General features: G+C 37.5%; 1 protein-coding gene and 1 long non-coding RNA gene across 2 annotated transcripts; one reads left to right on the top strand and one right to left on the bottom strand.

Annotated features, from left to right (window-relative positions):
- Positions 1-9,702: 9,702 nt before the first annotated feature.
- On the top strand, positions 9,703-12,368 carry LOC105179779 (uncharacterized). The gene is made up of 5 exons (XM_088883050.1): positions 9,703-9,882; positions 10,281-10,461; positions 10,813-10,918; positions 11,129-11,402; positions 11,901-12,368. Exons 1-5 carry the CDS (start codon positions 9,703-9,705, stop codon positions 12,366-12,368), a joined length of 1,209 nt encoding a protein of 402 aa, XP_088739176.1.
- Positions 12,369-14,552: 2,184 nt separating this feature from the next.
- Positions 14,553-16,288, bottom strand: LOC148789442 (uncharacterized). The gene is made up of 3 exons (XR_016067712.1): positions 15,911-16,288; positions 14,727-15,069; positions 14,553-14,648 (listed from the first exon to the last, which is right to left on the bottom strand). It is a non-coding gene; the product is annotated as an uncharacterized LOC148789442 (long non-coding RNA).
- Between the last annotated feature and the right edge of the window lie 739 nt (positions 16,289-17,027).

The following is a 17,027-nucleotide window of genomic DNA, read 5'->3' as shown; positions in this document are numbered from 1 at the left end:
AAGAAACTGACTGGAAATAACTCAAGTCGGACACATCGAAGATCTCCCAAGATCTAAGGGAGATACAAAAGACAGTTCAAGAATATGGACATAGATTAATCCATATACCTATAAAAATAGAATCCTTGAGCTACAAGGTGGACGAGGTCCTTAAGATTCTTCCCGATCTACACAAGGATCTTATAGATCTGAAAGCAGACATTGCAGATTTGAAGACAAACTAAAGGGAAAACCCTGAGATATCTAAATCTAGACAAGAGCGAATCAAGGATGCCGTTGGAACAATACCTCTTTTACACCAGAAGGGGAAGGCCACGGAGATTCCAAAGTCAAGTCTAGAGAAGATCTGATTATCGCATTCAGATCTATAAAATAATGGAAGTAGCAAGAGCAGATCTATCAGATCTACAAGAATTGGCGAATCCTTTTCCCAACTCGAGATTGTGCATTTAGTCAATATCCAAACAAATGAAATCACTCTAGCACTACCACCGCCGGAGGAAAGTACATGCTCTAATGATCCTCCACCAGATCAGCCGATGAGAGAGAGTGCGGATTTCCACACTAATGCCACTCCAACATTTGTGGGAAACAGGCTAAAGGAAAATTCAGGAAGAAATCCAAAGAGAGTGCTTGAAAATACACAATGGGCAAGGACCATGCTCAGCCCTTGCATCCATATGACCCTATACTGAACCTGGATATTATCGATTTTCGAAATAATGAGAAATTGGTAGAAGAATGGGTTGCAACCATCAAGGTAGTAGCCTCTACCCTAGAGCTCGACAAGAAAAACTTTATAAACCTTGTGGAGTTGAGCTTGGAGGGATCTGTAAAGATCGGATGGGACAATACCTCAGAAGATACAAAAGCCAGTAACCTTGCCGGAATTCAAAGGGTGCGATAGTTGACCGGCTAGGAAGACTCATCAAGATACCCTTCATCGGAGATGGGTACTTCGAAGGAAGTAGAGCAGAAAAGGCTAGAGAATATGCACAAGCTTTCTTCAGCCTTGAACAAAGAAGTATTTGTGCAATGGTTGAATATATCTATTTACTTTGCAAGTATTTCTTCCAGAGTGCAGTAGCAATAGATGTAGCAGCTCCAATGTTCTTTGCAAAGATATGCAGTCCATGGAGGAAAAATCGTTGATCCATTTATACAAAGCACCTGAAGGACACCTAGATTCAGTGGCGCAAAGAATATCTTTCCTTAAAGAAAAACTGAAGGGTTGGTGTTATCAAGCATCCACCCAGAAGAACATGAAAAAACTAAGAGGTAAAATCAAACGAACTCCTCTCTGTTGTAACAATGATTTTGCAACTATTATAGGAGAAGCAAGCGAGCCAAGGAAAAGGAGGAAGCAAAATAGTGACTCCTACCCCAAGAGTTCTAGAAGAACCTTTTCCCAACGAAGATCATGGTGGTCCAAGTCAAAAGCCAGAACATACAAATCTTGACAGAAAACAAGACCGACAAGGGCTTCATCCCAAGGATCTACACGAACAGATGCAAGATCCACCGGAAGAACCCATACAAGAATAACTTTCATGCAGGCCCATACCCGAGCCAATGAAAGTTTCTAAGACTGCAATTGCTGGACCTGCTTAGCATTAAAAAATATATATCTCCTGACTGCCTGCAGAATCATGGTGAATTACGAAAATTTGAAGGCACGAATGACATCTTCGATGTAGTCTATTGTGGCGATCTGGTAACCATTTATCAATTTGAAGCCCTTCTATCAGACGAAAGTGTTTGTGAGGAAGAAATAGAGACTAACTCGTATGGATCTTCAACCGAATCGGAAAATTACAACGAGAGAGATAGGCTTCAAACTTCCAAAAGCATGCCAGGATTCTTCTCCAGGATGACAGTGTCCAAGAATCATGAAACAAGATTCAAACCTTAACCCATGTGATGGTTTTAGGATTAGTGGAATTGCGAAAGTCCTAAACTAGATAGGACTGAACCAAAGGAAGAATCACATAATTTACAAAGTAAGTTCAGGTGAGTTTGCTATACTAATGGAACTTACTGAAAATGTGATGGAATTGCAACTAATTCCTAAAGAAGAAATTCTTGAAAAATTAAGTAAGCTTAGAGAAGAAGTAGATTTTACTATGAAATTGATCCACATTGAAACTATTCAAGTAGTAATAAAAGCAACTTTTAAAGAGGAAATTGATTCATAAATACATTTATCTATAATGAATAGAAGAATCAATAATCTAAGAGATTTGTTTCGGAACAATAATAGGTAATCTGTATGTAGAAAAATTGATTTTTGACATTCATCCTAGGATTGCTACAACCCAGCAGACCAAGATTTTAGTAGATTTTTAACCTTTCATCAAGATTTTAAGAGAAAAGATCTGATGAAAGAAGGTAACAGACCATATTCTATAACTTATGGAATAGCTTATGCCCTTTCCAATACACATAATTCAGATTTGCTTTTTAGGAAAGAGTATATTGAGAGTCCTAGAATTTTCAAGGAATTCGCCAAGATAATGACACCAGATCGTATTAGGATACTTAGAATAGATGGTGTTGATATCATCATAAAAGATCATCCAGTTTTAGATAGAGCACTTATCTCTAGAATTGAGTTCAGTAGTCGGATGTCCTTTCCGGAAGAAAGGATTACAGGCTACAAAGGAAAGGAGAAAGAGTTATTTTTCTATATACATATCTTGTATGATCAATATAAAACAGAGTATTTTTCAACTTATATTCATTTAGGATCAGGAATTTGCACGGCAAAACATGGAGTTTTCCCTAAGGAAGAAAGGAAAACCTTACCTCTTATTGCTGGAAGAGATTTTTCTCAAAAAATGCTCATACTAAATAATGGAATATGAGAAGCCAAGATCATGATTGGAGGAGCATTTGGATCACCCTGGTTTAGGGTAAAAATACCTCCTATTTACTTTCATGATACAGGTGCCAATATCTTGCTGGGTAACAATTTTATTCAAATATTTGCAAGATATATGAAGGGTAATCAAAGGAATCTTTTAATCTTTACTACTAACTGTGGTAGTGAGATACAGGTGTTGCAAAGAGAAAAGGCATTTAACAGCATAATGCCAAAAACTTTTCGCAGCAAATGTGGTGATTTTGATGCCAGATTAACTAATCAAAAAATGCAGGATAAGAGAAAATTTTGTAAGGTACTTTTTTCTTTCAGGCAACAGGGACTCATAGACAACGATAACTTCTATAGGGAATCCAAGAAGAAATTATGAACCTTAAAGAAGTACTATTGAAAATAAAATCGCTACATATCAGGAAGGAAAGCAGGTTTTCTCTTGAGAATGGAAGATAAGAAAGATATGCAGATGATTGGCAAAGAGCATATCGGTCTTGGACTCATCGAGCTTGGAATCTCTACCTACAGCAGCTCTGGTTTTCTGGTAAGAAACCATGGTGAAATAAAGAGAGGTAAACCTAGGTTGGTAATTAACTATCAATGCATCAATAAAATATTAGAGTTTGATGGTTATTACATTCCTAGTAGAGAACACTTAATTGATTGCATTCAAGGGGAAAAAGTGTTTCCTAAATTTGATTGCAAATTTGGATCTTATCAGATTAAGATGGAGAGTGAATAAAAGAAATTTACTGCATTCTCCATATCGTAGGGACAATATATCTCGACCAATGGGTTTCGCTAATGCACCCAAGATATTCCAAAGAAAGATAGATAATTGTTTTAAAGATTATTTTGAATTCATGTTTGTCTATATAGACGACATATTAATTGAATCTAAAAATATGAAAGAACATATCAAACATCTTGAAATATTTTTTGATTCATGCCATAAAGAAGGTTTAGTACTTTCTGAGAGAAAAACTATTGTTGCTGTCAATAAAATTGAATTTTTAGGAATTCTTATTGCGAAATAGGAATTGAGTTATAGGATCATATTATAGAAAAAATCCGCAATTTTTGAAACATGCTCCAGGACAAGAAGCATTTGCAAAGCTTCTTGGGAGTTGTAAATTTTGCAGGTATCTTCATTAGGGATCTTGCAAGATACGGGAAGGATTTTCGACCGTTTCTGAAAGAAATGGAAAGTTAAAAGTGGAATGGGAAGAAATCCACACAAAAAAAGTTCGTGAGCTAATATAGGTTTGCAGTAACTTGCCAAAACTGGCTATACCACAAGATGGGGTTGAATTGATAGTCTGCATAGATGCCAATGACTACAGATGGGCAGCAGTGCTCATGAAGAAAACAACTACAGAAGAAGAACCTTGTAGATACACAGGATGGTTGTTCTCAGAACAACAAGCCATAGTTTGGCATGTTACCGAGAAAGAATTCTCTAGGGTTTGGAAGGTTTTTAAGAAATGGCCTTTATTTTTACTTGCTAAAGAATTTACTTTGAAATTCGATAATACTATTATCAAATCTTTCTTAAAAAATAAATTAGAATTGAAAATAGAGAACACTCGTATTATCAGATGGAAAGCTGAATGCCAATATTATTGTTATAATATTGTCATTATAAAATCTTATGAAAATATTCTTGCAGATTTCCTGACAAGAGATGGAGGCATCTGAAGCAAACTCCATCATGTTGAAACTCAGGAAGCTCTGGGAAAATCTCGAGGAGCTTGACAGGAAGTTCGGACATCTAGGGTGAATGCCCAAGTTGCCGAAAAAATTCAAAGAGCTGATCCAGATATTGTCTTGGTCGCAATATGGAGTACCTTATTAGCATCCACCTCGCTGTGGAACGACTTACCATAACCAATTCAGAAGGCATCACCTACAGGGATGACGACGAGTTGAGGGAGCATGACCCAAAATATGCCTTTAGAGTACAGGGCTCTAAACTTGTAGCGTCGGATTCGATTACCGATTGCATAAGGCCATGATCAGACTCTGATGAAACGACAACAATTGAATCACAGGAAATGTAAACTCCTGGAGGTTCAAGTCAACCCAGCACATCAGGGGTTAAAGAGGGAGAGATCAGCTTTAGTCCAATGACAGGCACCTCTAAGGTTAATACTAACGAATAGATATCTTCTTCTACTTGGCAAGAATATCAATGCATGTGGGAAAAATTAACTTCTCGCAAAGGAGTAAACCCAAGCAAGACCATTATCGAAACATGTTGAAAACATAACAAAGTCTGGATGTTAGAGGGGCCTAAACCAAAAGATGCCCTAGAATGATATGATTTCAAAACTTTCGGAATGGATTAGTGGGGCGGTCTTTCAGTCATGGCAAAACAATCCCCACCTGAAAAGAGGAAATGTTCTGGAGATAAAATTCGTATCAGTCGCTCCAGAAATGGCAGGAAAGGGGTCTCATCCAGCATTTCATTTCATAAAAGTGTAGAGGCCAGACATGGTGGCTTTGAACAAGATCAAAGCTGCCTCAGGAGAAGCTCCCCTCGTATCAGCCTTTACTAAAGACAGTATCTCTATCAGAAGAGCTTGGGGATTATGGGTCTGTCTCATGGAGATGGACAAAGTTAAGTATCCGTTCAAAATTTTCTCAAACAAAGTTAATGGATCGTTCCTGTTAAATTCCATGACAGGAAAATGCACCAAGTTCGCAAAAATCTTATTTGAAAAGAAGAGGAGGTTAATCTGGAAAATTAAGCTGCCAACGACTGAAGCAACAAAGATGACGATGTGCAACAGGTTACATGTTGGGCAGTGGCATAATCATTTATGCCCTTGCTGTGAAAAACAAGATAAGTCCCTATTCGGGACAAAAATTTAGGTGACAAAATAAACCTGAATCAGACCAAGATAAGGGAAAAAGAAAAATTATTACGAAAAGAAGTAAAAATTAAAAAATATAGAAAAGCAAGGGTAAGGCTGTCGGCAGAAAACGACAAAGTCCAAGAGTCAGCAAAGTAGGAAAACCAGTTGAAAATCACGTGACTGACAAGCCATTATGACCAACAGATGGAAAGGACGAGGCAATAACGAATGCAGTGATGCCAAGATGATGAATTCGGTGACGTCATCACAAAACATGTTTGGAGTCCGAATTTGAAGTCTGTGGACGTCTATAAAGAAAGATGCAATGAAACAGATGGGGATCATCAGAAAAACTTCACTTACTCTTCAAAACATTAGAGTTCGAGAGTTTTTCAATAATTTGTAGTGTTTTAATCTTTTAGTGTGTGGGGGTTTCCCCAACAAGTTAAGTCCTCTATAATATGAGAAGCTAAACATTTGTCTCCTCTAATAGAGGATTAATATCTATGTAATATTCTCTATATTTCTTCAATAAAAACAACACTTCTGTTCAACTTATTTATCTAAAATTCTATTAAGTCCCTGTATTAGAGTCTCTTTTACACTCTAAGGTAGGAAACGAAATAGGGTTGTGTTGTTGGTTGCTGAAGAAACCAAGTGCCTGTGAACCATCTAATGCGGTATTGTGGTTGGAGGAAGTCCGTAAAACCAAAAACTTGGAATACTCGGAGACCAAGCAGTCAATACAAGGCATGAATTTATGGAGTCTTAATTTATTTCAGAAGCATGTTGGGCCTAATTGTGAGTATAGAATGGAGTATGGTTAAAATTCTAGCTGGAAGGGCGAAATGGTCATAATCTGGTCAGAGGGCATAAATCGCGCACATTTTTATGGAAACAGTGCGTAAATTGCCACCCTGTTTATACTGTCCTTTACTGCCACTAACCTATAAATACGAGGCAGTAATTGCATTTAAGCCTACCACCGTGATTCGAAGCTCTAGAATCAGCTTTTGCACAAAGAAGGGATGCTCAAGGTAACATAATTTCGGTTGAGCGCATTCCCCCACCATCTCCGGCAGAACGAATTGTTTCACAGAATGTGGGCGATGGCGGTTTGAAACCTGGCGGAGAAAGATGACGAACGGTGGAAGGAGTGATGATGGGAGAAAAATGTGAGAATGCACTTAAATGAATTTTGTATATGATGTGATAGGAACACCGAGGGCGTCCAACAAGAAAAAGAAATTCAAGATCCAATAAACCGAGATTTAACCATTGTAAGTGGGCCAATGACAAGAGAAAAGTTGAAGAGAATGCAAGAAGTAATTCAAGCCCAATCTAACTTAGTGTTTTCTAATGGGATCAAGTCACAATCGGAGGCCCAATATGTGAGCTTAATTTAATTAATTCAAGCCCAAGGAAGCCCACAATAGGAGCCCAACTCGTCCAAGTGTAGCCATGTGGTCAAAGGAGACCTTCCAAATACATTCAAAGTGCATTTATGCACCAATTTTCGGATTCACATGGTCACGCATGGATTTTACTCGTTTTTTACCAAGAATGTTTAGTTTTTAGTCATTTTTTACCATGTATTAAATGTATGTCCACCAGGGAGTCACTTGAGGATATGAAAGGTTAATTTGGAAGTGTTTTAGGCCTATAAAAGGCACATACCAGCCATGCATGCAGAACACAATCAAATTATTGAAGAATTGATCTAAGTTTATAAAATATTGAGTGTTCTCTTATTTTGGAGAGTTATATACTTGTTTTTGGTTTGATGAAACCTTTGCTTTGTCAATCAAGTCTATTAGATTGGTGATTCGAATTCCCAAAGCCTCCAATTCGTGCTTGACCCAAGTGTGTCGTTGTGTGGATTGGTTTACTCGTGCTCGTGCTTGGTTTAATGTTCTAAGTAGTAGGTCATGTTTATAGAACGTGGTTGGCTATTTACATTCCTCAGGTCACGAACCACTTTATCCATTTCTAGCCTACACCGTAAAGATCGGGCCCCTCATGGTTGATACCATATCATGTTGTATCAGAGCCTAAGGTGATACGGTAGGCTTTCTTTATTTCGTTTGATTTACCTTGAATCTTTTCTCTACCACCACAATCTTCCGTACCTCCCCCCCCCCATTGTTATATAAGAACAAGCCAAAATAAAAAAACAACAAAAGGAAAACAAAAAAAAAAAAGGAAGAGCAGCAAGAAAAAAAGAAGAAACAAATAAAAAAATCGGTTCATCACTTTACTTTGCTATTATCTTTGTAAGCCAATTGGTCTTCATTTTCCCAGTTATATCGAACTTCTTTGGACCATTCTCTAGCGACGGGTGACTGTGAAGCGTCCACATCCACATACTTGGTTGAGAAAAGAATCGGCATTTGTATTTGAGTCACTAGATAAGCCATTGAGTTTCACAGAAGCTTTAATTAGAGAGTGTTAAGTGAAGTGAGACTACCATTGAGGGCCAAAAGTGTGAGCCTATTAAGTGAGGAGTGAAACACGAGTGGAAAAATAAAGAGAGAAAAAAGAGTGTGGCAAAAATTTTGTGAGGTTCCTATAAAAATAAAAAAAAAATATTTTACTAAATGACAGAAAATCGAGATGAAGGAGTTGCTCAAGCAAGTGATGACAACAACTCGGGACAAACGATGCAAGGTGGGATCGATGCATTCCATTTGCAAGCCTTAGTAAGCCACTTTGAGAAGTTGTTTGACCGTAAACTAGAAGGACTTCATAAAAGATTGGATCAAGTAGAGAATCAAGTAGCCAGTCTAATAGCTATAAATCAAAGACATGCTCTAAATTCACATCCTCAGCCCCCTATTTATAATGAGTATTTGGAGGATCCAAGCGATAGAGAACAATATGAGGACATTCGGCCAAGAGATAGACCGAGATGACCTAATGAAGAAGCCGGTGGCCTAGGAGGAGTTAAGGTCACCATTCTTTCATTTAAAGGAAAAAGTGATCCCGAAGTCTATTTGGAGTGGGAGATGCGTGTCGAGCAAATCTTTTCATGCCACAACTACTCATAGAGTAAAACGGTAAAATTCCCAGCCTTTGAGTTTACTTAGTATGCTCTTGTTTGGTGCGATCAGATGCAAAAGGAACGGGTTAGGAATGGTGAATGTCCCATCGCAACATGGGAAGAGATGAGAGCAATCATGAGGAGAAGGTTTGTTCCATCCTATTTTCGTCATGAGTTTCACAACCATCTCCAACGTCTTACTCAAGGGTCTAAAAGTGCTGATGAGTACTACAAGGAGATGAAGATTTTCATGATTCGAACTAACATTATAGAGGACAACGAAGCAATGATGGCTCGTTTCTTGCGTGGGCTCAATCGGGATATCGCCGATGTTGTGGAGATGCACCACTATGTAGAACTTGAAGAGATTGGTACACCAAGCCATCAAGGTGGAACAACAACTCAAGCGAAGAGGACTTTTGAGGAAGACTTCTAACTCGTCGGCATTTGGTCCATGGAAGAACAACCCCAAGAAAGACACCTCTTCTACATCAAGATTCAAGCAGGCAGATCCTAAACATGGTGACCAAGTTGCTGCCAAAAAGGTACAACCCGAACCCAATTCTTCAAGAAATCGTGATATAAAGTGTTTCAAGTGCCAAGGGAGAGGACACATAGCAAGTGAGTGTCCTAACTGACGTACAATGATCTTCAAAAATCATGGAGAGTTAGAAACCAAGGAAAAAATCACCGATAAAGAGGAATCATCAAAAGAAGATTGTGATGGAGAGTATGCCAAAGAATGAGAATTGCTTGTTTCTAGAAGAACCCTTAGTGCCCAGATGCTGGAGGAAGATAATTGTCGAAGAGAAAACTTGTTCCATACACGCTGTCAAGTTCATGGAAAGGTATGTAGTATGATAATTGATGATAGTAGTTGTTGCAATGTGGCAAGTATTGAATTGGTTCAAGAATTAAGTCTACCTACTATGAATCACCACCGCCCATACAAGCTTCAATGGTTGAATGAGTGTGGAGAGCTGATGGTGACCAAGCAAGTAAAGGAATTGTTTTCAATTGGAAGATATAAGGATGAGGTTTTAGGTGATGTTGTACCAATCAAAGCATGCCACATACTGTTGGAAAGACCATGGCAGTTTGATAGGCACGTAAGACATGATGGATTCCAAAATCATTACTCTTTTGTGCTTCGAGGAGAATCAATAACTCTCAATCCGAAGACACCAAAACAGATTTTGCAAGATTAGATCTTGAGAAAAGAAAAGAGAGTGTGAGAAAAGAGAAAGGAAAAGAAGAAAGTGAAAATGAGAGTAAAAAAGAATTAGAGATTTAAAAAAGGGAAAAATAGAAAGCAAAGTTACGAGAGGAAAGAAAAAGAAGAGGAAAAAAGAAGAGAAAGAGACGTTTACTAGTTGGTAAGAAGAGTGAAACCAAGGAAGCTTTGTTTTATCGAGAAAACCTCATAGTACTTGTGTACTAAGAGGCTATGTTGAATTATAAAGACCTAATCTCTTCTTTGCCTAGTGTTGTTACATCTCTTTTGCAGGATTATGAAGATGTTTTTCCAGATGAGATGCCACCAGGTTTGCCACCCATTCAAGGGATAGAACATCAAATTGACTTCATTCCAGGAGCATCCTTGCCAAACCGCCCAGCATACCATACCAATCCCGAAGGGACCAAAGAGATTCAAAGGCAATTCCAAGAATGCTATGGCCAAAGGTTATGTGAGTGAGAGACTCAGTCCTTGTGTAGTTCCGATGTTGCTGGTGCCTAAGAAGGATGGCACATGGCGGATGTGTTGATTATCGAGCCATTAACAACATAACGATAAGATATCGCCACCTTATTCGTAGGATAGACGATATGCTTGATTACTTAAATGGTTCTACTATCTTTTCTAAAATTGATTTAAAAAGTGGTTATCATCCAAATTAGAATAAAAGAAGGAGATGAGTGGAAAATCGCTTTCAAAAGAAAGCATGGGTTTAATGAGTGGTTAGTTATGCCATTTGAACTTAGTAATGCACCTAGCACATTCATGAGATTGATGAATCATGTTTTGCGTGCATTTATAGGCAAATTTGTGGTAGTGTACTTTGATGACATCCTTGTTTATAGTAGGACATCGGAAGAGCATGTAACACATTTAGAACAAGTCCTAGAGGTTCTAAGAAAGGAAAGGTTGTTCGGGAACTTGAAAAAGTGTGACTTTTGCACACAAAGTTGTTTTCCTTGGTTTTGTTGTGAGTGGTTAAGGAATCACAGTTGATGAAGAAAAGGTCAAAGCTATTCGAGATTGTCCAATCCCAACCACTATTGGTGAAGTGAGGAGCTTTCACGGCCTTGCAAGCTTTTATAGGCGATTTTTGAAGGACTTTAGTACCATGGCAGCCACATTGAACGAGTTAACGGGGAAGAATATATTCCAGTCAAGTGGGGAAACACACAAGAGAAAGCCTTTCAAGCTATAAAGGAGAAGCTTACCCATACCCCTTTGCTAGCCCTTCCCGACTTTGGTAAGACTTTTGAAATTGAATGTGATGCAAGTGGGATTGGCATAGGACGAGTACTTATGCAAGGTGGTAGACCGGTTGCATATTTCAGTGAGAAATTAAGTGGGCCGAGACTTAACTACCCTACATATGATAAGCAGCTTCATGCATTGGTTAGAGTATTGGAAACTTGGCAACATTATTTGTGAACAAAAGAGTTTGTAATATATTCTCATCATGAATAACTCAAGTATATTAAAAGTCAAAGCAAGCTTAGCCGTCGACATGCAAAGTGGGTAGAGTTTATAGAGTCATTTCCATATGTGATCAAGCACAAGAAAGGTAAGAAGAACATTATTGCTAATGCACTTTCAAGAAGGTAGGTTTTACTTTCAATAATGGATGCTAAAATTCTTGGTTTTGAGTTCATCAAAGATTTGTATGCTAATGATGTTAATTTTGATAATGTGTTTGGAAATTGCAGCTCAAGCATTGGATGGGACAAATTCTATTTACATGATGGATTTTTATTTCGAGCCAACCAGCTTTGTGTTCCTAATTATTCTGTTTGTTTATTATTGTTAAATGAAGCATATTTTGGGGGTTTTATGGGTCACTTTGGTATTTCTAAAAGTTTGGGAGTCTTGAGCGAACACTTTTATTGGTCAAAGATGCGTAGAAATGTTGAGAAGTTTGTGGAAAAATGCATAGTTTGTCATAAGGCAAAGTCAAAGCTTAATCCCGATGGATTGTACATGTCCCTCTCTATTCCTAGTGTACCTTGGGAAGATATTTCAATGGACTTTGTTTTGGGATTACTAAAGTCTAAGAGGGGGAGAGATTCTATTTTTATTGTTGTAGACATATTTTCCAAAATCGCAGACTTTATAGCATGCCATAAAGTTAGTGATGCCTCTAATATTGCTAATCTTCTCTTTCAGAAAATTGTAAGGCTTCATGGTATGCCAAGGACTATAATGTCCGATCGAGATGCCAAGTTCCTTAGCTACTTTTGGAAAAATTTATGGGGCAAGCTTGGAACTAAGTTGCTTTTCTCTACTGCTAGCCATCCCCAAACTGATGGGCAAACTGAGATGGTCAATAGGACACTTTCGACATTGTTGAGAGCAATTGTTTAGAAGAACTTAAGGAGTTGGGAAGAGTGTCTACCGCATGTCGAGTTTCCTTACAATAGGGCTGTCCACTCCACTACTATGTTTTCATCCTTTCAAATTGTTTATGGTTTTAATCCTCTTGCACCTATTAATTTAATGCCCTTGCCTTTGTAGGAGAGAGTAAATATGGATGGAAAGAAACATGCTAAATTTGTCAAGCAAATCCATGAAAAGGTCAAGAGTAGCATTGAGAAGATGACTCAACAATACATTTACCTAGCGAACAAGGGAAGGAAACGAGTTATCTTTGAACCGGGAGACTTAGTATGGTTGCATCTTAGAAAAGAGAGGTTTCGGAAAAAAGGAAGTCCAAGCTCATGCCAAGAGGGGATGGACCATTCCATGTCCTTGAAAGGATTAATGACAATTCTTACAAACTTAATTTACCTGGTCAGTACGGAGTAAATGCTACTTTTAATGTTTCTCATCTTTCTCCTTTTTATGATGCTTGGAGGACTCAGATACTTTTTTCGATTTTATGCAGTGGAGATTTGCTGTGTCGCATAGTAAAAAAGACCTCCTCTTTTATATACGCATCTACATGTAAATATTCTCACAGAGTGTGTCTTTTTGAGAGAGTGAGTGAGACCTGAAAATGGTCAAACAAAGCATTTGTGTCCTCCAAGTATTCTGCTTGACTATGCGACACAAAAGCAAATCTCCACTATCATAAAATGGAGAATTTTCAAGCAGAAATTCGAAGTTCTAGCATGCCTAACCACATAAGCATCATACCATAATTTTCATTTAAAGTGATTGTAACAATTAGGGTAAATTATATTTTTGGTCCCATAAGTGGACCTATTTCCAATTGTGGTCCACACTCAGGCCAATTCGCACATTTACTTGTGGGACCAAAATTAGAAACATGTCCACTTATGGGACCAAAATTATAATTTATCCTTATTTTGATTGTATTGACTAACATAGAGAGTAATTGTCGTAATCAATTGGATGGAAATTCCTCAATGGTCCTCAAATTGAAAAAGAAAAAACCACATATGGAACTCAAATTGAAAAAGAAAAAACCACATATGGAACTGAAATTGAAAAAGGTAAAACTATGAAGTAACGAACTGAAATTACTACCGTCTGCTTTTGAGCATCCTCATGCATGAAGTGACACACATGAATCAAACATTTACTTAGGCCAAGAAACTTCTCTTCCTCTGGAATCTGCAATGAGAAATTATAGAAGTGGAGAAATTGTTGATATTAAAGATGAACATATGGGGAGCCAATTTTAAAGGTAAAACTGTCGTAGCCTATCAAAGACACAGTACTGACATGGAAAGCAATTAGCAAGATATTTTTTTGTTATGTGTATCACCTGAAAAATGCAAGCATTTATATACATAAACACACATATGTATAGAGATAGAAACAAACCTCCTCTGCTCGTAAAGTCCAGCGGTTGTCATTTATTGCTGCGATCTTATCACTATTAGGATATATCTGTAGGAACTTGGAGTTTCAGCAACTTAAAAAAATAAGCATAGAAGGCTAGACATAAGGAATTTCTACCATCCATTTGGAAACACAATATACAATTTACTAATTCAAGACCACATGGGCAAAATACAAAAACCTAGGAACTACTGAGACTCAACTTCCAAATCATAGTGCATATCTCCGACACGTGGAATTTGTGTGCAGTCAACCCAAACAAGATTTTCAGCGTAAAATAAATTGAATTTAACTATTTAAGTTGGATTATTAAGTAAAATTTAGAACAATATTATTGATATTAATATTACTAAACTAATAAATGAAACAAAAAGAAGATGCAATAATTCAGGACCTTATAGATCTTGTGCAAGAATACTACTAGCAACCTGAGCTCTGCATTTGGACAAGAAAGTTTCACCTGTTTAACGTAAACATTGCAAAAGTTAAAAATCATATAACGCTATGTTATGCGACAAATCTTAGAATTCTAGGAACACACACACACACACTCCCGGTAATAACTTGTCAGCTATATTACCTTCGCCTAGAGATGCTCAAGCACATCACAACAGTTCTTTCTTTTGGCAACCTAATACTGTGAGTTTCTAGCTATATATGGAAAACAAATAAGATATTTAATGTTTGCTAAATATAAAATAAATTTGCAAGTCTTGCATATGTATTAATACTCACTTCAGAGTTTGCCGCATAGTTCAAAGCTAGTTTGAGGATTCTCAACTCTTGCACTTCTGGCAGAGGTATATCCACTACTTCCAATTATAGAATATCAGAAAGCTGAACAAGAAAGTAATGCTTTGTTAGTTTCACACCCTCATCAAATGAATCCCGACTTAGAGTTGTATGAATGCATACTTGGTTATAATGCAGCAGCATCTCTAACAAATTTTCTACTCCTCGATATCTTATCGAATGAGCTTTTGGTCACTGAGAGTAGATATTGTGTTATGTAAGCCGTAGTTTGGACGGATCATCAACTCCGAGTTGGTTCGCTACTTTTCTAACAACTTCATCATTTGAATCAAGCTTTGACGTTCACAATTAGTGGAATTTGAATAGCAGCGTTAAGTGGATCAATATTACCAATCATAACATAGAAAATTACATTCCAGAATTAAAAGTCTGTCTTCTATTGAACTCACAGTTGTAAACAAAATTCATCCTTTTCAGGCCTTTCCAAGGAGCGAAAGTGGATAACCTACAGATCAACAAACCAAAAAGGTCAGGATATATTAGATGAAGTTAGAAGCATCACATCATTGATTTAAATGGGGAAAAAGAATAATTTTAGACTTAGAACCATTATTTTGGGGTCACTGAAAGGAAATAGATGTTATAAATGGGGTACATTGAGTAACTAATAGTGTCCAGGTATGCACAAGCACATGCACAACAAGATAATGGAATCAAGACCAGGTGCAAGAGAAAGAGCAAAAAATTTAAAGAATCGTGGAAGATAATATGATGAGATCACTCGATAATATTATACTCCGATATGATTCATTGTTTTTCGAAAGTGAGAACGCTACAAATTTTATATTTTGTATATTTTTAAGCAAATAATAGCATCAAATACCAAAATACTTCAATAGGTAATACCTTTTATAGTCAAACAAATAATACGGGCTAGGAAAGTAATTAATTATGCTTTGTTCAGGTAATTAACGTATACAATAGTCAATATGAGGCACAACATCCACTATGTGATAAAAGGGACCATTTCAAGGAGGAGAAATGCAAAGAGAGAAAATAAAAGAGAAGTCGAAGAGCAATAAAGCACACAAATATAGGCATCACACTAAGATAACGAGAAACAAGGAGCAAGAGAGGGAGAAATAGAAAGAGCGAGGAATTTCAAAGAATCGGGCAAGATAATATGATGAGATCTGTTCGGAAATTTATCCACAAAATAATGAACCCAAATTAAACAATAACTACAGAGATAATGGTGGATTTGAAAATCCTTATACAATAATTCCGGATCAATGAATAAAGAAAGAATAACAGAAAAATAGCAATATGGAAAGCAGTCAAGTAACTGGCTCAAGAGTCAGATCCGAAAACCGAATGCCCAAGCGCCACCCCGGCCGACGACCCTCATGGTTGCCAAAAATCCACAAAGCCACCAAGACACAAAGACCCACAAAGAGACCACTTAGGCTTCGTTTAGTATCACTCAGAATTCCACTAAGAAGTTTCTTTCACACTCAACAAATATTCTCACAAAGTATTTCATGAAACAGGGTTTTAGTTTTGCTGTTGTTCTATCTCTTTAAAACCATAGAAGACCCATATACATATATAGATAGATAGAATACAGACACAGAGATAGAAAGCGGTGAGATGATGAGAGATTTTCAAGAGCATTGGAAACTTGAGATGAACAAAACCAGAGATAGAAAGGAGGGAGAGGAAGAGCCATCGGCTGAATAGTGGAAGAATAAGGTCAAGTAGTGATTTAGGGTTAAGTAGAAGAAGGGTCCAGTAATGGGCCGGGCGAACAACTGGGCTGCCATCCATGTGGGGGGGGGGCATGGGCCAAAAAATCCAAAAACTTCATTGGATAATATAACATTATACTCCAGAATGATTCATGCTTTCTTGGAGATACAATGTACATGTTTTATAGTTTCTATAATTTTAAGCGAATAATTGCATCAGATATCCAAATACTTCAATAGGTAAAACTTTTTTATGAAACAAATAATATGGGCTAGGAAGGTAATTTAACTACGCTATCTTTTGTCAGCTTATACAATAGTCAATATGCAACACATCACTCAATATGTCAAGGAGGAGAAACACGTAGAGAAAAATAAAAGATAAGTTGGAGAGCTAGCAAGAACGCAAATATCCAATATAAATGGGTTGTTCATCTTAAGAGGTCTGCAGCATAGGGTGCTTGGTCATCTGCACCTAGGTCCGGATGGAGGAATGTATAAAGTGAGTTTTGACATAAATGCACATCCGTATCTACGTCGGGAGAGAGGAAGACGTGAAGTGAGCTTGACGTAAATGCTTATCTGCATCTAGGTCTGGAGGCAGGAACCTGAGCTTGTCGTAAATGCTTGTCCGCATCTTGGTTTGGAGGGAGGAAGACATGGAGTAAGTGTGACATGCATGCTCATCCACATCTAAGGTAAGAGGGAAGAAGGT

Source organism: Sesamum indicum, linkage group LG1 (assembly GCF_026168435.1).
Source record: "Sesamum indicum cultivar Baizhima isolate 11 linkage group LG1, ASM2616843v1, whole genome shotgun sequence".
Taxonomy (NCBI): domain Eukaryota; kingdom Viridiplantae; phylum Streptophyta; class Magnoliopsida; order Lamiales; family Pedaliaceae; genus Sesamum; species Sesamum indicum.
This window is presented reverse-complemented; position numbering and strand designations above follow the sequence as displayed.

Coding starts and splice junctions, on each gene's coding strand:
- LOC105179779 (XM_088883050.1), top strand. CDS start 9,703: ATGAATCACCACCGCCCATACAAGCTTCAATGGTTGAATGAGTGTGGA. Junction 10,462..10,812: donor ATGCTATGGCCAAAGGTTAT/GTGAGTGAGAGA, acceptor GTGCATTTATAG/GCAAATTTGTGGTAGTGTAC. Junction 10,919..11,128: donor GAGGTTCTAAGAAAGGAAAG/GTTGTTCGGGAA, acceptor GTACCATGGCAG/CCACATTGAACGAGTTAACG.